At 43.5% G+C, this 26,546-nt stretch overlaps 1 protein-coding gene across 3 annotated transcripts; it reads right to left on the bottom strand.

Annotated features, from left to right (window-relative positions):
• Window positions 1-389: 389 nt before the first annotated feature.
• Window positions 390-16,064, bottom strand: LOC111221473 (myosin-7-like). Of its 3 annotated transcripts, XM_022744839.1 has the most exons (42): window positions 16,028-16,064; window positions 15,587-15,748; window positions 14,927-15,030; window positions 14,658-14,801; window positions 14,304-14,460; window positions 14,165-14,192; window positions 13,768-13,864; window positions 12,926-13,018; window positions 12,752-12,815; window positions 12,559-12,657; window positions 12,373-12,476; window positions 12,128-12,266; window positions 11,912-12,030; window positions 11,363-11,512; window positions 10,826-10,996; window positions 10,567-10,746; window positions 10,342-10,474; window positions 10,184-10,260; window positions 9,780-9,867; window positions 9,580-9,697; window positions 9,352-9,475; window positions 8,578-8,714; window positions 6,347-6,602; window positions 5,998-6,240; window positions 5,642-5,818; window positions 5,368-5,513; window positions 5,181-5,271; window positions 4,709-5,098; window positions 4,479-4,605; window positions 4,269-4,387; window positions 3,948-4,144; window positions 3,678-3,861; window positions 3,302-3,467; window positions 3,084-3,208; window positions 2,863-2,978; window positions 2,547-2,739; window positions 2,242-2,445; window positions 1,837-1,962; window positions 1,453-1,623; window positions 1,238-1,342; window positions 1,033-1,128; window positions 390-866 (listed from the first exon to the last, which is right to left on the bottom strand). In XM_022744839.1, the coding sequence occupies exons 2-42, from the start codon at window positions 15,681-15,683 to the stop codon at window positions 714-716; spliced, it is 5,808 nt and encodes a 1,935-aa protein (XP_022600560.1). In that variant the 5' UTR covers window positions 15,684-15,748; window positions 16,028-16,064; the 3' UTR covers window positions 390-713. The 3 variants fall into 3 exon arrangements, with proteins under 3 accessions (XP_022600560.1, XP_022600559.1, XP_022600557.1); XM_022744838.1 differs by lacking the exons at window positions 13,768-13,864; window positions 14,165-14,192; window positions 14,304-14,460; ... (2 more) ...; window positions 15,587-15,748; window positions 16,028-16,064 and adding an exon at window positions 13,155-13,175 and having other exon boundaries at window positions 390-484; window positions 732-866; XM_022744836.1 differs by lacking the exons at window positions 13,768-13,864; window positions 14,165-14,192; window positions 14,304-14,460; ... (2 more) ...; window positions 15,587-15,748; window positions 16,028-16,064 and adding an exon at window positions 13,155-13,174.
• Window positions 16,065-26,546: the final 10,482 nt, after the last annotated feature.

The raw sequence follows: 26,546 nt of genomic DNA, 5'->3' as shown, positions 1-26,546 counted from the left end.
TTCACCAGGATCAACAGCATCTGTGGAAATTTTGTTGAAAAGAATACAACTATTACGAGATGCTGATAGTGGATAGTTCGTGATGAAACTCTCCAATGGTTGTTAAAAATTCACTTCTGCACACGTCTTACTAATCCTGTGTGACCATCAAACAAACAGAGAAGATTCATGTTTCAGTTTCACATTCAGCTATAACCACTTCTGTAACCAGCTTTAATCCTCATGGTACTCCTCTAATGCTGGTGTTTAACTTCATTTTCCTTATTTAACAACTGTTTGTCAAATTAATAATATAATAAATTCTTCTTTAGACCTTCTTTGTTGGGTTTCTATCTTTGTCACATATTAACACACTCAAAAGTCATATTTAAAGATTTAAAAGTCTTTATTTGGGTGTGTCCACACAGTCAAGCACAGCTGTTGCAGCTGGCTAGCTGTGATATGTTTGGCTGCGGCGTTCAGCCTCACCGCATCACTCAGCAAGCTGAAATACACAAGACAGGGGTGTTTGTTAGCAACCACATACACAGTGTCATAGAGTTACTCATGACCACACCAGAGATCACATGAGAGGGCTATGTGAGGTCATCTTCAACAGAGGATTACATCCAGTCTCTTCTAAGATTAGTTCTTGTTATGAAGCCTGCCGGCTAATTTTAATAAATTCTTCCAAAGGTCATACAATTCTGCATCATACTGTAATACGAAATGTATTACATGTATTTACCAACCTTGTTGCCTTGGTCGCGGGTGCGGACCCGAAGCTTGTTGACCTGTGATTCGGCCATATCAGCCCTCTCCTCTGCATCGTCAAGCTCATGCTGGAGCTTCCTGTACTTAGACAAGTTGGTGTTCGCCTGCTCCTCCTGCAGAGACGAGGAGACCAAGAGCGATATGTAGTGTGCAGTGAACTGAAGGGACGCTCAGGCTCTTCAGTTACTTTTCCACTTCAGCAATCCAGCTGCGATTAATAATGTGACTCAAATGATCACTTATCACTAAGAGCACACCGATAGTAAAGTGCTGACTCACCGCTTCTTCAGCCTGTCTCTTGTAACTCTTCACCTTGACCTGCAGCTTGTCGATGAGGTCCTGCAGACGGACCAGGTTCTTCTTGTCTTCCTCAGCCTGCACAAACACCAAAGGGAGCTCTTATCCTTTTTTGTTGTTGTTAAAAAAAACATGCATTCATATTTTATACCCCATCATGCTCTTTGTGCAGACAGTGGTGGTTTACCTGGTAGGACAGCTCTTTGATTCTCCTCTCGTACTTGCGCACTACCTTCTGATACTCCTGACTCTTCTTTTGCTCAGACTCCAGTTCATTCTCCAGTTCTTTCACCTACCAGCAAGATCAATTACATTATTATTATTATTATTATTATTATTACAAACTCACCAGTTACAAGTATTAGCAAATGAGACATTGACTTCATAAATTTCAGCTCTTACCCTGGCCTCCAGCTTCTGAACCTGCTTCTTGCCACCCTTGAGAGCAATCTGCTCAGCCTCATCCAGACGCATCTGCAGGTCCTTTATGGTTTGCTCCATGTTCTTCTTCATCCTTTCCAGATGGGCGCTGGTGTCCTGCTCTTTCTTCAGCTCCTCTGCCATCATGGCCGCCTACAAATATGGAAGATCAGTGTTAAAGGAGCAGAAGTTATCCCAAACTGGACTGGAAGCAATCGCAGCATCATCAACAGGCCAGATGTTTATTTAAGATGGTAAGTAATCAGGATATCTATCATCCTGTATGTGATATCTTGTAGTGTAAATGTCTTATAGCTTAATGTCTTAAACTCTTGCACTTTATATTTTGTTTATTCACTGTCTTACATCAGTGATGGCCTTTTTGGCCTTCTCCTCTGCATTGCGGCACTCCTGAACAGCATCGTCAACCTCATTCGACAGCATGGAAAGATCGCTCTCCAACTTCTTCTTCTGGTTGATGAGCCCAGTGTTCTGGAGCAAGACAATCAGTTTAAAGACATCTTTCATGATTTAACTATGAATTTATTTTGTTTTCAGTATGGCATCTTTCATTTCCAAAACTAGCTAGGATTCCATAGCATCTAGCATAACATACCAATGATTAGAGCAGAATATTTTCAGCTAACAACCACTAAGAGTAGCTAGCTAGGAAAACAATCTTCATGCTCAACTAATGAAAGTATGTGACCAATCTTTGATAAGCTCATTTGTTTATTTAATGCACTGCAGGGTGGTTTTGAATCGTCCTACCTGAGAGTGCAACAGGTTGACCCTCTCGGTGGCCTCAAGCAGCTCATGTTCAGCTAGCTTGCGCGCACGGTCGTTCTGCTCCAGCAGAGCCCTGAGCTCCTCCACCTCAGCAGCCAGCAGGTTGTTTCGGCGCTCAGTTACCGCTACCTGCTCCTTCAGCTCCTCATTCTGGTGAATAGTCTCATCCAACTCCAGTTGAATGTCCTGGAGTCACAGATCAAGTACAAGCACAATATTTTGTTTAATGTAACAGTGGAAATGTATGTACTAATTAATCTGACCAGTTAGCTGCTGTATGGACTCACCTTGATCTGAACCTGCAGGTTTCTCAGGAGTTTCTGGGACTCAGAGGCCTGCCTGTTGGCGTGGTTCAGCTGCACCTCCATCTCATTCAGGTCACCCTCCATCTTCTTCCTCAGACGCACTGCCTCGTTGCGAGACTTAGCCTCGGCATCCAAGGTGGCCTGCATGGACTCCAGTGTTCTCTGGTGGTTACGACTGGAAGGTAATGTGGTGGGAATAGAAAGATTAGAAGGATGCAGTGTATGTGGAGTGGTTGATGTGGAATGAATCTCAGATCTGCTATAAACCAGGACGAAAAGGGTAAAACATAAAACTCACCGAAGATTGTCAATTTCCTCATCCTTCTCTGCCAGCTTCCTGTCAACGTCGGCCTTGATCTGGTTTAGCTCCAGCTGGATCCTGAGAGTTTTGCTCTCTTCATGCTCCAGAGTGCCCTGAGACAGACAGTCAGCCAGACCACTTAATGCTTGAAGATATAACCCTCAGTCAGGATTATCGGACAGACCACAAATAGTGAGAGAAGATAACAAACTGCTTACTTCAGCTTCCTCCAGTGCAGCTTGAATCTCACTCTTCTCCATGTCCAGACCCTTCTTCATCTTCTCCAGCTCATGGATGGTCTTCGCTCCGTGACTGATTTGATCAGACAGGTCAACAATCTCCTCTGGGGAAGTAGAGATAGAAAAGTAGTGCATTTGTTCATGTTAAGTTTCTTTAATGCAACTTTCCAGCTGGGATTTAAAGATGTCAGCTGTACCTTGGAGGTTTTTGTTCTCCCTCTTGATGGTCTCCAGATGATCCAGGGTCTCCTCATAAGAATTCTTCAGTTTGAAGAGCTCTGTGCTCAGACCACGAGACTCTTTTTGAGAGGTCTCCAGCTCCGACTGGCACTCTTCATATTTCTGTCTCCACTCAGCCAGCACCTGGAGGGCAAAATGAGACGTATCTACAGCTTTTAAAGCGCATCACCGCCACAGATGGACATACTATAAATTGTACCAGTACCCAACTCGGGTAGAGACAAATTAGGGTTTTATCCCTTAGGGGAAGCAAATGCAATCCTCTGTAGTAGTTGTCAACAGGAAGCACATTTACTTTTCAACATGTCTGTTCCAGCTTCTCTTTGCCAGTACCTTGTCAAAGTTGCGTTGCTTCTTGTCGAGGGCAGCGGCTGCAGCATTGGAACGCTCCAGGTCAATAACCAGGTCCTCGATCTCTGTCTGGAGCCGATGTTTGGTCTTCTCCAGGGAGGAGCACTTGGCATTGGATGCTTCCACCGTCTCTTCAGCCTCCTGCAGACGTGTCACCAGCTTTTTCCTAAAGAGAGACAAACAGATTTGACTCACATCCCGTCAACTGATCATTCTGCGCCATCTGATTCTTTCAAAATACATCTCACTCACTTGGCTTCCTCCAGCTCCTCAGTCCTCTGGATGGCATCAGTTTCATACTTAGTCCTCCACTGAGCCACCTCAGCGTTGGCCTTGGACAGAGCTCTCTGCAGCTCAGCCTTGGCCTCCTGCTCCTCATCGTACTGCTCTCGCAGAAGATCACAGTCGTGGCGAGATGACTGCAGTGCATGGGCCAGGGCACTCTTAGCCTTTACAGACCAATCATGATGGTGGAGACAAGTTAGCTTAATTGGAGGAACTCTGAATCTCTACAAGTTAGCAACCAGCCTTGTAGTTAATAACCACTAACTGATGCATTGATAGGTAGCTGACCTTATTGTCCTCCTCCAGCTGTTTCTTAAGGTCCTCCACATTCTGGCTGAAGGAGTTCTTGGCACGCTGGAGCTGAGAGACCATGGATTCGCGTTCCTCAAGCTTCCTGCCCAGCTCGGCTATATCAGGAGGAGAACAAATGTTTCTGTGTTTACTAACCAGTCTGTGCAATCTGTTTGTGAGATTTATGATAAAATGAAAGGTCTTTACCACTCTCAGCCTGAGCTCGGGCCCTTTGGGTGTTGGTTTCGTTGAGCTGCCTCTGGAGCTCTTCAGCCTTGGCTTTAGCCTCATTCATTTGGTCTTCATACAGGCGACACATTTTCTCTGATGTAGCCTGCAGACAAGAATTTTTTTTTTTTTTTTTTTTTGAGGGATTGATCTATTTTTGCACCATTCTGCTTTACATCTCACAATATGTTTCTTGTTCATCTATCTACCTTGCCCTTGGAAAGCTGCTCCACAGTGGAGGCCAGATCGTCGGCCTCCATCTTGGCCTCGCTCCTCTCCTTCTCCAGCTTCTGTTTGACTCTCTGCAGGCTGTCGATCTGCTCGCTCAGCTCTGCGACGCTGTCGGCGTGCTTCTTCCGCAAGGTCGCTGTCGTGGCCTCGTGGTGTAGCATGGCTTCCTCCAGGTCTCGCCTCAGCTTCAGAAAATCTGACTCTCTTTTTTTGTTAATCTCGATCTGGGCAGAGGTGGCCCCACCAGCCTCTTCCAGGCGCTCGCTCAGCTCCTCCAGCTCTCGAGCCACATCCCCGCGTTGCTTCTCCACCTTGGCCCTACAAGACCGGTCGGCCTCCAGCTCTTCCTCCAGCTCCTCTATACGAGCCTGGAGAAAAACAGTGGTCAGTTTTTTCTTCAAAATTACGTTTCATAACGGCTCTATCAGAGGTCAAAAGACTATTTTGCACCTGTAACTCTTTTATCTTCTTCTGGAGCTGATTCACCAAGGCTTGCTCATCCTCAATCCTTGTGCTCATCTCATTCATTTCAAAGTCTTTCCTGGTAGAAAATGTTTGGTAATCATTACTATTCATTCATATTATTCCTTCAAAGACAAAATGATGATGCTTTTACTGTAACTATATGATAACTCACTTTTTCAGCTTCTCTTCAAGTTGCTGTTTGTCGTTCTCCAGGTCCATAACAGACTCCAAGGAGAGTTTCAGATCTCCCTCCAGTTTGCGTTTGACCCGTTCCAAGTCCATACGCAGTTTCTTCTCTTGTTCCAGTGAGCCCTCGAGCTGATTCACATTAGGATGGTAAATAAATGTTACATATTATTGTATGTATATAATGTTACCCATGTGGACTAAATGAAATAACACTATATTTTTTCCTCTGCTTTTTAAAATGATAAAGAAAAACTCACATCATCTACTTGTTGCTCCAGCTTTGCCTTGGCTTTGGTCAGAGTGTTGACTTTGTCTTCCTCTGCCTGCAGGTCATCCAGGGTCTGCTGATGAGCCTCCTGTAGAGCCTTCTTCTCCTTGGTCAGCCTCAATATGGTTTCATCCAGAGCTGCCATTTCCTCAATCAGGTTCTTCACCTGCAAGGCATAAGAAGAAAGGAAACGTGACACTTAGAAAATGAGAAACCAAAGACACATTTTTTTTCTTTTTCCACTCAGTCATTTATTACAAGCCACTAAATGTGCAGTGGATCTTTTTGTGACCTTTTAGCACTGTGCGGAGGCAACTCACTGTTCTCCTTTACCACTCTCCTCACCTTGTTCTCAGTGGCATGCTTCTCCTTCTCCACTTTAGCCAGAGTGATCTCCAGATCGTCAATGTCTTTCTTCAGCTCGGCACACTCGTCCTCGAGCTTGCGCTTCTTGGCGAGCACATTAGCGCTCATCTCCTCCTCATCCTCCAGCCTCTCCATGATTTCTTTCACTTTGGCCTCCAGCTGGATCTTAGTTTTGATGAGCAGTTCACAGCGGTCCTCAGCATCTGCCAGGTTATCCTGCTCCTATGGGATAGAGAGTAAAAGACATAAAAGTGTTAAGTGTATTGAAGCACTACTACAGCATCTATATTTCTCCAAGCTGAATGTTTGAATACTGTACGTCACTTACTGCCTGCAGCTGTAGAGACAGGTCATTCTTCTCTTGGATCAGGCTGACCTGCCTCTCCTCCAACTCTTTCCGCTTGACCTCGGATTTCTCCAGAGCCTCCTTCAGCTTCGCCAGCTCCTCCTTCAGAGAGGCCAGCTCTTTTTCTGTGGCAGCGCTCTTCAGTAGAGGCTTTATTTTGAAGAAGAGCTTCATCCAGGGCCAGTGCTTGACAGCGTTGAAGGCCCGGATGTTCCACTGGATGATCATCAGAGCTTCCCTGAAAATGGGAACAAATAAAAGAGAGAGACAGAGTGAGGTTTTTCCTACCACTAAAAAAATTCTTGTCAGGTTATCTCTGCAGTTGCTAAGAGGGTTTGTGGAACGATTTTGGGGTAGCTTAACTAATTTAAAAAAACAAAAAAAACATAGTTTGAAATTACATCTACATATTAGTGAGCTGGAACACCTGAGGGCCATACTGTAGGTTGCATTTGAGAGTGACATGACAACTAGTTAGTAAGCGAGCAGAGAGGTCTAAACAGTTAAGATGAGTAATGGATACAGCTCAAATAGACAGCTACAAGTAATAAATAAAGTTAAAGTACCTAAATATATGTAAACATAATTTATAAGTGGGTGAAATTGCTTTAGCTGCACAGGTCAAATTGTTTAAAATGGATATTTAAAAGTAATTGAAAAACAGTATTTTAATACAGTAGAATTTACATTTTCTGTTTCTTTTGTCAGACAACAAACAAGTTGGAAATAGTAACTGAAAAGCGACCCATTACAACTGCATGTTAACTTCCCAGCCATTTTCAAGCAGCTGATCTGCTGCTAAAATCCTGATTTTATAACAGTGACATCGTCTGACTAAATTACCAAACACATAAATTAAAGACAAAGACAGTGCTGTGATTTCCACTATATTCACTTGTAAAATGATCACTCAGAGAGAAAGTTAGAAGCAACAGATTATCTATTTTATAGAATATCTAGCCAATGGGGAAACTCCATCTCAGTCACATGATATTTAGCCGACCAATAGTGCAACTAGGATCACTCAACTCTATCACTCAGTGTTGCCCTTCTGTTGAGATCCAGCCAAAAAAGGTTGCTGCAGACCTTGAAGCACTTTAAAATAAGAAGGGAAATTGAGAGCAAGTACATCAGGAGAAGGTCACAAAGATTTATCCTGGACTTCCGTTTATTTATTTAGTCACTTGTTTAGTCACTCCTTGGTGCCTGATTTTTGGCAACAATCCTGCAACTATCTACTCCCTTGTGTCTAATCATACACTGAGGGACGGGCCATGAAATCATACACCTAATGATGCTTTTGATGTTTCAAGACTGTGACCAAACAGGGTTACTAGATTGATTTAGTCTCAGTAGGATGGCGTCTCACAGCCCTAAATATGGACCCTGAGCAGATTGGTCAAGGACTTCCTGTCAGTGTTTAGGGGTTGAGTTTGAGTGAGTGTGCACACGCTAGGGTGGAAGGTGACTGAAAGAGGGTGGGGGAGCTGATACATGTTTGACATGACTCCATGCCGGGTGCCTCTCAAAGGTGAGCGTCTGTGTTTATTTAGGAACTAAAACCCTCTGTCCAAGGGCCGGCTTTAATCCTCTGCCACCCTCCACATATTCCATCAATGCACTCACTTAGAAGTACAGGCGCCGCGGACAAAAGGGGCCAGGGGCCACTGGGCATCCAGGGAGGGGGCCGAGGGTTGTATTTTTAGGGAGGGCCAGAGCAGCTGCCACTTGACACATGTCGCCACCTGGCTCTGAGGACACCGTCAGCATTGTTTAATTTAGAGGGAGCGGATGGAGAGAATGGACGGAGACCTGTGAGAGTGGTGTATGTGTGCGTGTGTGTGTGTGTGTGTGTGTGTGTGTGTGTGAGTGGGGCCCTTATTAACAGAAGGGCCACACACATGCCTGGTAACCATACAAGGGCAAGCACACGTCTCACACACGCTGATAACACTGCCCTTGCATGCCACACATACTAGAGTGAGGGAGTGAACACTAAGGTATAGTGTATCACAAGCTGAAAGGCTCGCGGCTGATCGTGTTGCTATTGAACCTGTTCACAGAAGCAACTGGTGTTGGAGGTCTTTCTTTTTTTTTGTACTCATGTCTTCACCTTCCTGTGAGGTATAAAGCGTAAAGGTTTCCCTGTGCCTCTGAACACATTTTATAGTCTGATTGTGATGACAAATGTAAAAGTCATGATAGCCTTTTACCTTCTTTCCATCATCCTCAGCAGCTCCATCCTCATGATTTTACCACGAGCGGCCGCCTGCAGCAGTGTCAGGACTTTGGCCAAACGTTCGTCCCTCAGCTCCTCGAGGTGACCCAGCAGGCCAGCCTTGAAGAACACCTACATGAAGAAAGGAAAGAAAGTTAACAACACAGCTATAAAGAATAAAAAACACATAACCCACATAACCCCAGATAAATGATAACTGAGAATGCATCACAAGTTCAAAGATCTATGATCAAATACTAATTTAAATAGATAAAAGTCATTACGCTGGGCTTCCAATTTCCAGATCATTGACCAATTGTAGGGCTGTCTGGTTATTTTGCCATACAGAAGTATTTATATGAAGCAATACCACATTGCTATCAGCTAAATGTACTGTACTAAAACATATTATATTATTATAATTCATTTATTACTTGATTATTAATACTGATGCAATAATGTGTGAACACCATTTTCAAATTATAGTGTATAATAGTATAGTATAGTCTATAGTATAGTCTGAGCTCATTTTAACTACTTTATATACTGTTGGGTAATTTAATGTGTTTCAACGCATCATTATATATTTTCTGTTTATCTGCCAAGTAGCTAGTGTAAGTAGCATAAAATGGAAATACTTAAGTACATAAGTTAAGACCAAGTACCTTGAAATTATTAAAGTACAGCACTTGTGTAAATGACTTGAGTAAATGCTCTTAGTCACGTTCAACCACAGGCTCTGTGTCACACACAAGCTGCTGCCCTCTACCTTTGTGTGTCCAAATTTGTACTGGTTGTGGTCGATATCCAGGGAGGCCAGCAGCTTCTCTGCAGCTTTCCTGCTGTCCACAAACTTATCATCTGGGATGGCATGTGGATTCAGGATGCGATAGCTGGAAATACGAAAAGAACGTTTCAGGACTGATTGTCATTATGACCCCCATGACATCTAAAAAAGTGAGTTTTGCCTTCTCTGTGTGTCTGTAGTTTGTCTCACCGCTGTTTGAACTCAGCGTAGAGGATGCGGTTGGGGAAGCCCTTTCTGCAGATCCTGATGCCCTCCAGCACACCGTTGCAGCGCAGCTGGTGCAGCACCAAGAATGGATCCATGATCCCTGCGCAGAACGCGTTTCAAACATTAGTCCCGTCCCCATCACGTAGCCCCTGACGATATGTCATGACTGTGCTGTGTGTTACCTGGAGTCTTGCTCTCATTAGGGATGATGCAGCGAACAAAGTGGGGCTGGGTGCTGCGAAGGTTGGTCATCAGCTTGTTCAGATTTTCCTGGAGTAAAGGAGAAATGAGGTTCAATGAGTCAATAAAAAATGAAGTGACTATTCTACTATTAAAACCTCAACTTATTGCAATAAATAGCAACAGAACCTTCATGTAAAACTCTTTGTGTTCCTCATGTGAAACCCTTGATGTGAAGGAGAGAGGAGCCAGCACAGACTTAAAGTGATGTTCATGTGATCATTGCCCTAAACATCACTGCAAGTCTTAACTGCCTCCTTCCCAGCTGTCCAGAGATGCCAACAACTTCTCATATTGTCTACATTCATCAGCAATGGGCCATTTTACACTGTGTTGTCAGGCTCACCTTGTGAAGCTGAGACACCGTCTGGAAAGAGGCTGCCTTCTTCCTCTTCTCTTTGCTGCCAGGCTTTGGGTCAGACGCTGAAAGGTAATTAGCAGGGTGATTAATTTGACCATCTTAAGGAGGACTACATGCTGCGGTCAGAATCCTGTTTACTCTACCTGAGTCTGAGCCGATGTAGTTCTCGTACAGAGAAGCTAGCAGCTTGTTGGCAGACTTCTGGAAACATGCAACCACCGTCTCATTTAGTGGGTCTTTGTTTTTGTCCAGCCAGCCAATGATGTTATATGGCACCTGTGAAACACAGCAGGTACACACAAATTATTGAACTGTGTAACAATTAATGTTGTGACCTGTCTCAGTGCTTTAATGAGGAACACACTCACCACTCCAGCGTAGTGCACCAGCTCAAAATGGGCCTCGTACTTGCGTTTCTTGTCTGGCCGCGGCTTTTGGAAATTAGGCGACTTGCCAATGTGATTATCATACATCTTGGCTTTAAAGCTGCTGTCTGTGGCCTTTGGGAACATGCACTCCTCTTCAAGGATGGACATGATGCCCAGTGGCTGGAGGAAGAGCAGCGTGTTAATCTAATACTTCTCTGTGATTAAACTTTGCCTGTTATGAACACAAGACTTTGTTTACCTTTTCAATGAGATCAATGCAAGCTTGAAGGTCCAACCCAAAGTCAATGAAGGTCCACTCGATGCCCTCGCGCTTGTACTCCTCCTGCTCCAGGATGAACATGTGGTGGTTGAAAAACTGTTGCAGTTTCTCGTTTGTGAAGTTGATGCACAGCTGCTCGAAGCTATTGAGCTGCAATAAAAGAGCAACAGGAGTTCAGAGGAAGCATTAGAAGTGAACAGCATGAAAAACATGAGATTCATTTTGGAGCTAATTCACCACCGCGAGAGAGAGCGAGAGAGAGAGAGAGAGAGAGAGAGAGAGAGAGAGAGAGAGAGAGAGAGAGAGAGAGAGAGAGAGAGAGAGAGAGAGAGAGAGAGAGAGAGAGAAGGAGAGAGAGAGAGAGAGAAAGAGAGAGAGAGAGAGCGGGTGAGACACAAACAGAGAACCTGTTGTTTTTAAACCAAAACCAGAAAACCAGTCTGATCTTTTTTTTAATAAAGACAACTTTAATATCTGTATTAACATGAAAAATATTTGTATTATAGATCAACTTACATCAAAGATCTCAAATCCGGCGATGTCCAGGACTCCTATGAAGTACTGGCGAGGCAGGGAGGTGTACAGGGTCCGGTTGATGCGTCCCACAAGCCATTTGAACATGCGGTCATACGTGGCTTTGGCCAGAGCACCGACGGCGTAGTTCACCTTCACCACCCATGCACAAATACACACACACACACACACACACACACACACACACACACACACACACACACACAGGAGGAGAACAGCTGTCATTCACATGGATTGCCCCTGTTGCTTAGAAACCAGATTCTAGTGTGCGTGGAGTGGCGAGTGTATTGATCGACCGAGGATTAAGAAGCTGTCCCTCATCAGCATACTAGTCGTCAAGCAGACTGAGGCGAAGCTGAACCTGTGCAGCAGCTTTCATGCTACACTTGTGCTTTTATCTTTGTGACATATTGATTGATTTGTTGTTCAGTTATATCGTCTGTGTTTCTGATGAAGAACACAATATGTCACATTACCAAAACCTGAAATAACGAAACAGAAACGCAGACATCAGACGTCACGTCTCCTCACCTGTTCTACGTTCTGTCCCTTCACCACATACTCGTTCCCCACCTTCACCCTTGGGTGGAGGAGGCCCTTGATGAGGTCAGCTGAACTGACTCCCATCAGGTACGAGGCCTTGTCTGCACCTGGTCACCAAACAAGGCAAAAAAAAAAAAAGAATCACAAACTTGCTTTTAACTGTGTAGTTGTTTTTGCGGCAGATATCACGTCACTGGTTCTTACTTTCAGTGCCGTCGGCCTCCGCCTGCTCCTCACGCTGCTTTTGCTTGAATTTCATGTTGCCAAATTGCATGATGGCTCCAACTATTTTATAGCAGCCATACTTCTCATCGGGCAGGAAGCCGAGGATGTCCATGGCGTGCTGCAGAGAGGGAAAGAAGAAGTTTTCTTACAACTGGATCCACCCAGTGTCCTGCTCTCACATGCAGCAGAATTTCTCTCCGTATGGAAAAGATAAAAGTTCTCACATCAGTGGCCATCAGCTCCTGTCCGTCATCCAGGTTCTCCACAGTGGTGACGCCCTGCGAGCAGAAGTGGAAGTCATATGGGTTGGAGGACACCAGCAGCATGTCTGAAACAAAGAAAACTCAGGGTCATGTCACAGTCCTGCAGTAGTGCAGATTAAAACATCTCAAGCAGCCGCGGTGACTGACCTAACAGTTCTGGTTTCTTCTGCGACATGATCTGGTAGTAGATGTGGTAGCTCCTCTCACCGGGCTGCTGAAATATCACCCTGGATTTTTCCAGAAGATCTGTAGGACAGGGAGAGGTGCAACATGTCCACATGTTCATATCAGACATGAAACGAAATGAGAAATGCACGGTGTTAAAGGACCATCGACTCACATATATCAATATCAGCTGAGGCCAGTTTGCCAGTTGGTCCAAAATGGATCCTAATGAACTTTCCCTGCAGGAAATTAAGTGAAATATTTATGAGATACAAAAAAACCCCCCAAAAACATCATATTTAGAATATTAAATGTACATACAATACACTGGAAGTTTCCAGGTACTCACAAAACGGGATGAGTTGTCGTTCCTTAACGTTTTGGCGTTACCAAACGCCTCCATGGCCGGGTTCGCCTCGATGATCTGATCCTCCAGAGTCCCCTAGAAGAGAAAAGTAAGTCAAATGTAAAGATGCCAAGTCACACTATTTTTTTTTTTTTTTACAATTCACAGTTTATTTGAAATTGCTGTTAAACACAATGCAGCTGCATTTATTTAGCTTAAAGCTAAAACTCACCCCTGTTTTAGTGGCAGGACCTTGCTGCAAAAGAAGAAGGTTAGAAGCCTGTGAGTGTGACATCATGTCAAGTGTGATCAAATAATGCTTTCAAAACCAAAGGGGAAACACTATGACCGACTGGAAAATTAGAAACTGGTTGTTAAAGCTGTGGTAAAAAAAAAACCCAATGGCCACCTTGTTTTATATGATGAAGTGTGGTGAACGCAGGGGAGAAAAAGGGAGGAAAAATGAGCGTCAAACAACATAGAAAAGTCAAAAACCAAAAATCAAAGCAAGGGGGAAGATAATGGAAAAAATTTTTTGAGCCAAACAAAAAAGAAATGACATGGAAGGGGGAAAAGAAAAATAATTCAAAAATCAATGAGGAAGCATAGCAGAGTGGCTGGAAATGGCAACACAACACATGAGGGTAAAGACTTAGACATGAATGTAATCAGTTCTCACATTCACCACTTTGACAGTGAGGAAAATGTATGGACACAGTTTAAAGGGAATACACTGAAGGATTCCTGGGACCAGAAAAATGAAGAAAATAGAAATAAAATATAGCAAAAAAAGTTTTAAAAAGGATGGTGGAAAACAAAAATATGGGTTGCCACATCAGCCTTACTCCTTTTTTGGCAGTTGTTTCCCCAAGAGCTGCCACAATGGCAAAATACTGAATGACACGTTTCGTGTTGACAGTTTTGCCAGCACCGGATTCTCCGCTATAGGAGTGTGAAAAATAACAAAGTGTACATACAAACAGGTACAGAAAAAAACGGTTCACAAAACTGGTAAAGGTGGTGTCAGTCAAAATCACTACAGGTTACAAAACAGAGAAAAAGAGAAAAAAGTGAGGAATAGATTTCAGCCAAAGTCAAAAACTTTAATGAAAAAAATCTGGCTGTATGTGGAGAGTCTACATGTTATATGGCAGCTCGTACAGTTACTGACTGTCTGCTTCTTTTCTAGTTTGTGACTTGAAACAAGACAAAAAATACGAGTTTCAAGCAGTTGATACTTACGTGATGAGCATGGACTGGTTCTCCCGATCTGATGAGGAGAAAATAAGTATATGTGTTTAGATTATGTATCAGTGTTTATATGCTTGTTGTAATCTTTTATAACATAATATTTTATTTCATAGTGTATGAAAACACTCACTGCGCAGCATGTCATTGTAGGCATTGTCTGCTATGGAATAGATGTGCGGCGGCACCTCAGAGCGGCGTTTGCCTTTGTAGACAGCGACCACAGGGGCTGTGTAGACAGGCAGCCATTTGTATGGATTCACTGTCACACAGAAGAGCCCGGAGTAGGTCTGAGGAGACCAGAGGACATGATGCAAGATTAACTCACCTTGTTACATCACATTAAACCAAAATGATCAATCTTGGCACGGACAGGTTGACATTGCTCAAGTTCACAGTTTAACTCTGTAATTTAATCTGGGTAGTTTTGCCCTTTGGACAACATGGAAACATGGGAGAGGGGAAGCACCATCAGTGGGATACTCACATAGATCATCCAGGCAGAGTAGCGTCTGCGCAGGTTGAACAGCACAGAGGCCTCGTTGAGGTGCGTCAGCATGGCCATGTCTTCGATCATGTCATACTTAGGAGGATTCATCTGCTGGATGTCACCGTCCTTCACTGTCAGAGTCTAGAGAAAACAAACAGGCAGACATACTGTAGATGTCCAAGTGTCTGTACTTCAGGTTTTCATTCATTACTGACAATGACAACAGTAATCAAAGAAAATATGTTGGTGGATGAATGATGACTTACCCTCCCATCTTTGGTATCAACAATGACTTTGTCACCTCTGAGCTCCTTGATCTCAATCTCAATGTACGCCTCTTTTTCATCAGGGATCCAGGCTCGCTTCTTACCTGACAGCACAGCAGAGGGGCGAGGAGCATTTAGTAGGAGGGTTTTGGAAAATTGAGCCATCACCAAAACTCACCAAAATCCAACAGATTAATGAAATCATCACAAAGTCAAAGTATTACACAAATAAGCTCATGTGCTAAAAAAAAAAAGTTGATTTCTCTTATTGTTTCTGATTGTAATAATAATAATAATATTTTATACTAGTTTTTAATCACAATTTTACAATGAAATATTAGAAAATTGTGACATTTTAGTTTCAAAAAACAACAGAAATCAATCCAACAGCTCCAGAGCAATTATCTTGAATAAACTGATATTATTTACACACATTATGCAGTTTCAACACTGTTCATTCTCTCTTCAAAACAGTGCGACAAAATGAAGCTGTAATGACGAATCATTATCTGATATCACCAGCTGTTTTTTTACCTCATTTAACGACTGATACAAATTTTAATATTCCATCCAAAACTATATTTAATTATGATATAAATCTTTTTAATGTAATGTACCCTATAAGGTTCCGTTTCTTTGAGGTGTCCTTATTAGGCCTACCGTCAAAAGCGACGGTGTGCGCCGCCAGCAGCTCCAGCTCAGATTTGCGTAAAAACGGTGCAGCCTCCCCGAACTCCTTCGTGTCAAAGCGAGACATGGTGGCAACTCCTCTCCGGCCCCAAAACCCGGACGCACCAGTGACACAGTCGAGTTGTGGAATTCCTTTGGTAAGAAAACAAAGCTTTGTGTTAGTCAGTAGTTGTTACTTTGTTGTTAAAGTTGTTTTTGTTACTTCAGCCCTCCGTTACTGATGAAAACAATGCGTGGCCGTGAAAACACTTCTCGTGCGTAAAGAGCGCAAATCCACTATCACCAAATGAGAACAAAAAGTCTACACGTGCCAGCGAAGGTGAACTACGGTGGTGAGAGTGAAATTAAGACTCAATAAGACGTTTTAAAGGGGAACCAACCCGCGCGTAAAATGCGTGATGATCGACCTACCAAACCAAGGCTAAAAGTTGTCCACTGACCTCAGGACGACCACAACGAAATAACAGCTTGGTGAGATGTGCCCTGCTTTATACTGTGCTCCTCAAGGTCACGGTCAGTGGACATTTGTCCCTCATTAGCATATGCCACCTCCTCCGACGCCTATTGGTGCTGAGCGCCTGTCTCAATTGACACAAAAGGAAAGCTACGTTTTTGTCATTGCGCTAAACCCAAGCCGGCTATTTTTGTATCCCAGTTATTTTATGCACTGTACACACTGCGAGGGAGTGGGAGAGTGTTGCATTAGGAGCATCCCCGTAGGGGGGAATTTTTTCACTCCATAGATTTTGAAGGGCAGTGCATCATTGCCTCTACCAGAACAATGATTTGTGTCAACACCTGGCAACAAAACCTGGACATTTTTTTGATTTTTCACAGGGAAACCGTGAAATGATATGCATGATAAAAGAAAAAAAAAAAGTTAGAGCCAGTGCTCTTCAGTACATATCTAGAAGTGGGTTATTGTGTTTATCCACCCTCAACCTCCTGATAAACACTAATGAAGTCACTCCACTTTAGGTGACTTTGATGCTCATGAACTCATGTTGGCCTCTAAGTAATAACCCTGCAGCTTTTGTGTTGTTAAGTGCCAACAGGGATGTTTGCTATTGTGTGTGGCCACAGAGGATGCAACCTTAGAAGAGATTATTTCAGGAGCTGTGTGGCATTAAACATGCTACTATAAATACACAACATCATATTAATAGCGAGAAACATGGCGTGTGGCTCCTACCAGAAAAATAAAGTGCCTCATATATGAATTTAAAACAAATTCACATAAGTGACGGATCAGACTAAAGCTGTGATGAAATATTCAAAATGTACTTTTAGTTTCTTCTTATGTTGTTTCTTTGTAGTCATAGCCAGAAACATCTAGAGCTTTAACACCTTGGGCCTCAGATGAAAATGTTAAGTATCCTGGTAACTGTCCACTGACAGCACACTGTGTTATGTTGTCACACGTAGCTGTTGTAATTTTGTGTATCCAGTAATTCTGGCATAGGCGCTATGCCTCTCCCACTCTGGCTCCACCAGATCTGACCTTCAGAGCAAGGGGAGAGGTTGGTGCCTGGTATGAGAGCAGGGTGACAGTGCAGCACGGGGGGAGGGAAAGGGGACCAGAGTTTCTCAGAATAGACAAAGCCAGAGTCCAGCATTCCTGATACGGAGATTGACTGTTAACTCTTGGCTGCGCCCAATTCTGCAAACGCCACGTAGATAAAGTGAAGATGACCATCGACAGCCAACGAAGACGCCGTAACCTTTACAAACAAAGAGGTGGTAGGCCTACCTGTTTTATTATAAGAGTTTACTCTCTTGTCTCTCCACACTCACACACAGAGAAACAAGAAAAGATGGGGCCGCCATTTTTGTTGACACTGCTATCTGTTCCTGTGGCAGACTGAGAGGTGTTTCCGTGATGGCTGAAACTTTCTTGGGCATCAGTTAGATAGAGCGGGCCTGAGCTATTCTGGGATAAGGGGTTCTTCAGAGGCAGAGGCTGGTTTATGTACTATGTCACTCGGTGCACCATTTGAAAAGCTGGCATGCTGATAACACATGAGGAGGAGATGAATCCCAAAGTCCCCAGAGCCGCTGGCTTTAAATAAGTTCACATACCCCGGCACGTAAACACACACACACAAACACATAGTGAAGTGCATGCGGTGCTGGAGTCGTCCCCCAGCACATCTCTCTGCACTGCTATACTGCAGCCCACTGCAACAGCTGACTTCCCACAGCAACAGCTCTCCTTACGTCCCCAGTGTTCCTCAAAATCATTTAGACCCTAATGTGGCCAGCCTCATTAATGCTCATGTTTTGATTATTGGACATTTGTGCAGCTTTGAATTACCTTCCTATATAACAGGATCAAACTGATGTCCAGCTGTAGGCCTCAGCCCCGAAATGTTGGTACTGAGTCCTCAGTTCATCCTTGGGGATTGGCCAACTGACTGTTTGGTGATGTGCTAGTGAGGAGCCGACATATTGGGCATCAAGACTTGATCTGGGGGTCGGTCACAGTTGTTTTAGATCATCATGCACCAAATGCCAGCAGGCTTAGGCAGCGAGATGGACAGAGATTGGGAATTATGACTGCAGTCTCTCTCAGCCGTGTTTAATCGCACACAACGCAGACACATCCCAATCCATGTTCGGTCTGTGCACAGGTGGGACTGTTCATCAGAAACAATGGAGTCAAAAGAGGGGTACAAAATATTCTCTCACTCTATGTACTGTATATATAAATATATGTATTCTATCAATCCAAACTCTCAGAGAAGCCAAATCTGTGCATCTTTTAATATCCTTTTATATAAAAAATATCATAAAATCTTTTAAAAATTTGCATTTTGTTTTTGTATATTGTCTCGTTGGTCTCTTTTATTCCCTCCTTTCCTTCTGCAGGCGGTTTTCTGCTGTTTTTGAGAGCTGCTGCATAAATAACATTTGCTTGCTTGACAGAGCGAATATTAAGGTAAGTATCTCGCTCTATAGCAGTGACCTAAAAATGGGCGTTGAAGCAGCGTTTCATTTTGGATCAAAGCATTCATCGCTGGTGGATATTTCTGTAATCGCCTTGTGCCTGCCCACAATACCTTGCAGCAACTGTGTGGGCTCAGGTCTTAGCCATCGGTTCATCAGAGTGGAGACGGGCTGACGCGTGGCACAAACACAGTCCAAAGCCTCAATTACTCTTCCACACCCACTCCACCCCCCTGTCATCCACCCATACACAGGCAACAATAACATGCAGGAGACTTAATCAGTCTTTTAGCGAGCCTTTCGGGGGGTTTGATACCTCAGCTATTAGCCTCTGGCTCCAGACAATGCCCTGTCTCTCATTGTGCTAAGTTGTGGTCTGGGTCAGTGGGCCCGGCCTGCCCGGCCAGCCCTGCCCTCAGTATGCATGGCAGCCCTCAGCTGTCCTTCTATTTCAGGAGCATGGAGGCATACCTCGGCCCAGCTGGGGCATCAGAGACAATGGGCATGCTGCCTTATCCAAACACAGGCTCGCAGACAATCTGACGCACTCCAGGATCCCAGTGAGACCCCCGCTGCAGCCCCCTCCTGCCCAGTAAAGCAGAAGCAAAGAGTTAACAAGGCTGCACAGACACTTAGTCACATCACTCAGGGGCTCAAAGGCCTCCTTTAAACACACAATGATGAACAACCCACAGCAAGGAGACATGAATTGTTGTGTGATTTGTAATGATGGACATGAAGATGTAGCGTAAACACAGCTACACTGTTTTTATTTGTGTTTGAGCAGCTTTGTAGACTGACACAGATCTTTCTGAGTAAATTGTTTGCTGTAGGTCTTTGTAGATAAAGTTACCATGATGTAATACAAAATATCCAACAAAAAAATTAATTGTTACCACATTTGTGAAAACTAGTTGATTTTTTTTTATACTGATGGATGTTCTCTGCATGGTGATTACTGACCAGTAATTCGTGTTTTACTGCCACACCACTGATGTCAGACACATTTCTACCACAGATTCACACAAAGACACTCCTCCATGTTTTTAATCTCTCGTATTTAAGTTCCAATGAAATCACTGTTTCTAAACAGCGGGCCATGACTTCAGTTGCTCTGCTTGACTTTAAATAGACTTGGAAGGGAAGCCTGTCTAGCTGCCTGGAAAGACCTTCAGTTAGTGACCTACAGCATCTCACTGTCAGGGTAGACATAGCTTCACCTAATTTACTGTCAGTACCATTGGGGGTCTGTTAAAGATCTCAAGGGATGCAGGTGGCAGTGCTCGGCCTCTGACCATAATTGCTGTTTAGACAGAGCTGCTGTCACAATGAGAGGCATTTCAGCGAGCCGCGTGGCAGCTCTTTCACAGTTTACACAGGCTCCAAGCCCTCGTATATTTCCTTTATACACTCGTGCACATGCATTCATGCATACACCTCTGCCACGGGAGACAGCATTACCTGTTGTCCATGGCAACTGCTCATAACCAGGGAGAGAGGGAGAGAGGGAAAGAGAGAGACGCAACCGACACGTGTTACACCATCAAATTGTGAGTTCAATTAGTCGGTTGCTGGGCAGAATCCAAGCAAACTGACACAGATCTGAGACAGACTCACATGAACAGAGACCTGAGGAGACCTGTGGCTCAGCTCTCAGAGTTATGTAGCCAAAGTGAGGCCAGTAATAGTCTAATAAATGTTTAATAATTCATTTATTAAGGCTTGACAACGATGACCACTCCTCCAATATAACTTCATCTGTCTCCTTAATTCATCCGAAACCCATCAAGTTGTTCCATGACTGCACCTCATGGATAAATGCTGCAGAGCACTTACAAATGTGCAGTGCACAGATGATGTGTTATTGAAGTGGGGACAAACCTGTATTCATGACTTTTTAACATTTATAACTGCAGGCCTCATGGTTTATGATTTTACATTTACATTTACTCATGTGGGAGATGCTTTTATCCAAAGCGACTTACAAGTGAGGAACAACACTAGACCTTCAGTGCAGTAGGAGACCTTGGTGTAAGTATTAAGTACTAAATCTACTGAATAAGTGCAAGGAGATCAGGTAGAGAAGGACACCTCTGCTCTGATAGGATTTGATAGCTTGTTGTGCAGTGAGAAAGTCTTATCCTTTACTTTCTAATTTACCATAGAGTCTGAATGTGTGAGTATTAATAAGTAGTTGAGAAATGTGGCTCTGCAGGCCGTGTCCATTTTCTCTGTTTAAATCATTTTCACAATCAGCTAATGGAAATAACTTTCAAAACACTGTATACAAGTCTCAAGTCTATAGTTCATTTATTCAGAATTCATTTAAACAAGTCCAGTTGTCTCCAATTGATCCACTGACAAAGTGTTTTTCTGCTTTTCTCTTTTGAAATGTATGACTCATGTTCATTAACATGCTCATCACGCAAACCTTCACATGCAAGATATTAAAGACAGCTTCCAAAACATCATCAAAGTTTTATGTTTCCAGGAATATGAAGGTCATAAAACTGGTAACAGATACATCTTTAAATTTGAATACTAACATGTTCCTTCTCACATCTTAGTGCAATTTAATACATGTTTTAGTTTAGAGGCAAAACTGTTTTTCTATCATTTCTCAAACACATTTTCATACATACAGCTACTGAACACAGAACAGGCAGACATCAGAGAGAGACAGAGAGAGAGGACAGGTCTCTCGTACAGAGGGAAGATGTGAACGTAAACATTGTGTGATGTGTTTGGTCAGATGAGGAGACGGAGACAACATGCACGACCTTGCAACAACCTTGCTAAAAAAAATTGTTTTTGCAAGAGCAAACATCAGATGTGAGACAGATAAAATAATTTGGTAATTTTCTACACACATATACATAGTATTTGTTCCTTGATCATTTTTGTGTTTTGGATGTTTGACATGGAGTGATCCCACTGGGATGGTAAGGGTATTTCTTTATGGTAAGGGTATTTCTTTATCGTAAGGGTATTTATTGAGTTGTTTTGTCGGAAGTGTGACATCCCCTTCATGCCTGGATCCTTACACAGTGTAACTGGTGGACTTTATGGTGCCGTCCTTAATATTGTTGTTACTATGTGTGATTTACTGTAATCTTCTACTTTCAATAATGTCAAATAAAATACACAATGTAAACAAAAACTATGGTAAACTTTGTGATGTGGATGTGAATGTGTAGGGGTCTGAAAATCTAATATGGTTGGGGTTAAAGCCTGGTTTACCAAAGCATTCTGGCTTCAGGAGTTTTTTTCCCACATGTTTATGTATTTCTGTTTTTACTGTCGACAGTCCAATAAACCAGTAAAGTTTTCAAAGAGAAAATAGCAAAGAAAGATATATTCTTTTAAAATGACAGTAACATAGTCACAGAACTGTGACGTACATGTAGTGTTTCTTTCATCCGCATGAGAGCTCAGACTTACTGCAGTGGCCTCCATTGATGCTCCTGCCATTCTCTGTCATAACATTAACGACAGTCCATTATTCAAGTTTCTTTTTGTCCGTGTGTGCATTATAGAGAACATTTGAACTTCAGACCACTCAGCAACACAGTGATTTGTAGCTTGACTCTGTTTTTGTTTCAGCCAGCAGAGGGCATCAGCCTCCGTGCCTCCTGTAACCTCCTATCCTGCCAACATTTAACAGCTAGTGGGAGCTATGTGGGGCCCCAGGATGTTGAGCAGTAAGAAGCTGGAGCAGGAGCAGGTGAAGAGAGTCCTGAGGGAGAGCCTTGCGCTCCTGCTTCGCTCTCCGAGACGTAACAGAAAGATCAGACTGCCATTCATAGAAGTGCTACTCCCCGGCAGCAGGCCAGACACTTGGGCAGCTGGCAGTGTGTGTGTGTCTCAGTCCTCCTCTTCTCTCACACTGCATTTAGCGCACAATACGACAGTGTGTTAGCAGTCTGTTGTCATCTCCTAATTGGCAGTACCAGAATAGTGTGAACATCAGAGGCTGAAGTCTCAGAAGGAGTCCTCTTACCTGTGGTTGACACAAGAACAGACGTGAATGACTCTGAATCAGCAGAATTAAGATGTAAGACTTGTGTGAGGAGGCCAATATTTACTACTGAGAGAGCATTACAGGTCATTATTTATTATGACTACATGTCAGATAAAACAGGATTAAAACTGTGCAACAAATTTGCCCTTTTTGTGGAAGCTACAGTGATTCTGATCAATGCTGCCCTCTACTGCCACGGGGCTGTAATCACATGTCCCCATTTTATCTGAGGCCTTTGAAATGACAACCTTTATGGCACGTCTCACATTTAATGTATTATTGTTGGTTTATTGATATCCTGAAACACAAGGGTGTTCATGACCTTGGGAAATGAATAACTTTAAGTTTTAAAAAGGAGAAAAGTAAATGGTGTGTTCTTGTTTTGGGAGAGGAGAAGTTGCTGTGACTTCAAAATATGAATGACTTGGCTCACAAGCCAACACTATACCATTATTTTTTTTCAACCCTCTGGTTCTGAATCAAATATGCTAAAGCAGTAGCACCTTAAAAGTTTTTTACATATACGTTTTTTTTCTTTCATTTCAAGAGAAAATCATACGTGGTGTTTCAATGATTCATCTCTGCAGGTGTGATTGACTGTGGATGTTATGTTATGTGAACGTTTAATGGTCCTGTTTCCAGCTTTACCTGAAGGTGAATACGTGGTTTACTGTAACAAAACAATAGTGATATGAAATGGATACTTGATATTGATATCATAAGGGTGTGACCTTTGACCCTGAACTAGGATTCAAACAAGACCAAGGGCCTGTTGAAAAAGAGGAGGTCTGTGGTTAAATCTTGGGAGGTTTTATTCCAGCTTTCCCTCAGTATGCTGGAAAACACTGTATAGCTGTATCCCCTGTAGTTTCAGTTTTTCTTTTCAGTTCAGCTAGACCTTAGATCTGAGACAAATGTTGATCCAGATGTAATGAGGGGTTTTGTCTCCAGTGCCAGTGATGTCCACTGATTTGATTTGAAGTCTCCTCCTTATCAGTAATAAGATGATTAAGACCCCTCAGGCCACGTCCGGAGTGCAGTCACTGGACGATGTTTAACAGTGTTCAGTTTCATACTATAACGGTTTTACAGTTTTATTTTATTAGGGATTATACGGGTAGTGTTGAAAGTGATATTAGGCTAGGTGACGTACGTGTAGTGCTGTATCTATGAAGAAAACAAAATTACTATCAATATCCTGTTTGAGTTTTGTTTACATCGACCAAAAAGGCTTATTCGATTCAGCTTTTTGAGTTTAATTTAATAAAGTTGATGAAAGTGGATTGGTCACAATGACTAAACCCATCACAATGACACAAGCAAAGCCTTGTTTAAAGAATAAGAAGATTCCTTAAAGAAACTTGACTTATATCTGTAAGATTACTTTTTGCATTAACCCACTGAAGTAAATGTATAATGAATAAATAAATACATTTTATAATTACGAAACTATGTTTATTGGCTTCTTGTTAATTGTATATAGACAGAACAAAGTACAAACATTTTTCCTGCTTTGACTCGATGTAGATTTAATTTGAACAAACTTGACTGTGAAGTGAATATTTCATCATCTTTATGATCACGGAAATGATCAGTGTTACACCTTCACCAGCAGAGGGAGCCATGCTTCTATATGCCACCAGTAACGTCACAGATTTCAGTTTGTACACATGTGGTCAGGTCAGTCTGAGAGGAGGCACAAAAGGAGCCTTATGAGTGAACTGCACCTTGCAAGCAGCTGGTTGCACTGTGTGGTTTTCCACCAAGAACAAAACAAAAGCTACATTTTACTAAATAAAAGGATTCATTTATATAATAAAGTCAGTGTCAAGCTCATATAAACCCTATTACACTCATCTGGTTGTGTTCTCTCATAAAGGTCATTACACCTAACAGTCATTAACATGGTGTTTCTCAATGACAGGAAGGGTCTATCTCATAGGAAGTGGAAGTAGGAGCGTCCCTCTTTCTGTCACACACACACACACACACACAAACACACACACACAGACTCTCCCCCCACAGTCGTCCCCTCGTCTGCCCATCCTGTAACTGTGAGCGGTGTGAGCCAGGAACACCCCCTCTCTGCAGGGCTATGCTGCCTGCTAGTATTTTGGTAATCGTCATCCTCCCTGACCTGCTGGCCCGATCCTGGCGCCAGGAGTCTCCACGCCTCCCCTCCGCCTCCCCGAGCCGACTACCCCCGACCCCATGGATAATTCAGACCAGCTGTTGCAAGGTGCCTTTTCTACTCCCACCCACTATATACTCACACTTGCCTCTTCAACAGCCTTGAATTTGTCCTGTTACGGGCTTTTTGGAGGCCTCTCGGTCTTTGCATGGGGTCTCATTGCTGCATAAAATAAATCCAAGTCAATCACAGGCCTAGTTCTGGCTCTGCAACAAATCAGCACTGTGTCTGGATTTGATGTTGCAATATGGAAACACACATTCAGTGGGTATTTTGCAGTGGCAGGGAGTCAATCGCTGATATTTGCCTTCCTGGTTCTTCACAAGTGTCACTGACCTGAATTTCTCTCATTCCTCCAACCGTTCAGTCTTAATGAAAAGGAATGTGTGTCACTGTGAAATGAGAGTCCCGGACAGAACTGAGTTTTGTTGCGATATCCCTCTGCAGAGCCATCTCTTCATTGGAGTCACATGAAGAGCATGTGTGTCCTCGATGATCAAGTGATACTGTGAGGGGATTGAGAGTTCCTGCCAAGGAATGTTTGATGGGAAGAACGAGAAAGAAAAAGGGCCTTGATTTGCCACAGATCGTTTTCCTCCTGTGTTGAATTTGTGTAGAAGGAAAGGAAGCGTTTTCAGTGCAGCTGTGTGCGTCTTCTTTTGTACACTTGAGTGTTTTTGGCATTTGGGGTCTCTGTGTAAAGTAAGGTGCCTCTCTGTCTATAGCCTAACCACAGTGGGACTTTGGACTGAGTTGGAGGGGAACCCCAAGCTTTTGATCCCCACTCCACAACCCCCAGCACTGCTGAGTAACAGCCCACGAGTGTACTGCGCACACACACACATGTGTGTGTGTGTGTGTGTGTGTGTGTGTGTGACAGAGGTTTGGATTGTTTTTTTTCCACAGTGGTGGTGGTGGTGGTAGTGGTGCGGTTGCCTCATAGAACAGCACTGGATGGTTGTCAGAGACAGAGGCCCGATAGAGGGGGGGCGGGGGACTGGTACAAAGAGCTGTTCTGGTGGAACTATGGAGGAAAATAGTTCATGCTGCATTGGGATTTCCTGCCTTTGCCCTGGCTAGCTCCCCCTCTCCTCCCTCTCCTGTCTACCAGCTCTGTTCTCGACGCCCTTCAGCAGTATGGAAACTGCTCGGACAATATTTCAGCTGGAGATGGGTGAAGCAATTGATTTAATGAAGCGGACTGGAGGGATCATGGAGTGAGAGATTCAGTGTCGATCCAGACTTTTGCAATCAGGTTTCCATAATTCTGTTTCCTGCCTTAATCTTTACACCCACAGGATTTAGAGCAGATGAATAGTTTTGACTGTGCACAGCATCTCATCTATGTCTCTCACTTTGACATGCAACATATCTGGATGGTGTTATCTGATCTCTTATCACCCACAGCTGGAATACACATTACTTCGCTCCTGACATTGGTCCTGTGAATGGAAGCACAAGACAGGCACCTCTGCCACTGCTCGTGTTAACTGTAGCAAGGACAGGTGTATCACCATTTGGCTGCCCTCAGACATATCACGTGGGTGTCAAAGAGGAGGTGGGTGGGGGGATGAAGGGGTCTGGGTTTGAACCTTCTCTTCCAGGGCTTTGATCTTAGGTGTCAGCAGCGGAGCTAGGGGGCATGTGTCACTCATTAGCAGCGTGGTGAGAGTGTGCTGGCTCGCAGGTTTTTGCTAGTGTGGAGCAGAGTGGAGAGGATGCTGTGAAAATGGCCGTTCATGGGGTGTTCCTGCTAATAAACCCGGAGGGTG

Source organism: Seriola dumerili, unplaced genomic scaffold, assembly GCF_002260705.1.
Source record: "Seriola dumerili isolate Sdu_G_001 unplaced genomic scaffold, Sdu_1.0 BDQW01000088.1, whole genome shotgun sequence".
NCBI lineage: Eukaryota > Metazoa > Chordata > Actinopteri > Carangiformes > Carangidae > Seriola > Seriola dumerili.
This window is presented reverse-complemented; position numbering and strand designations above follow the sequence as displayed.

What these genes read in the sequence shown, in the direction of transcription:
- LOC111221473 (XM_022744839.1), bottom strand. Translation starts at nt 15,683, where the DNA reads ATGTCTCGCTTTGACACGAAGGAGTTCGGGGAGGCTGCACCGTTTTTA. An exon ending in GCACACCGTCGCTTTTGACG is followed by an intron (nt 15,031 to 15,586) that starts GTAGGCCTAATA and finishes CTGTGCTGTCAG; the next exon opens with GTAAGAAGCGAGCCTGGATC. An exon ending in TTCAGAAGCTGGAGGCCAGG is followed by an intron (nt 1,343 to 1,452) that starts GTAAGAGCTGAA and finishes TCTTGCTGGTAG; the next exon opens with GTGAAAGAACTGGAGAATGA.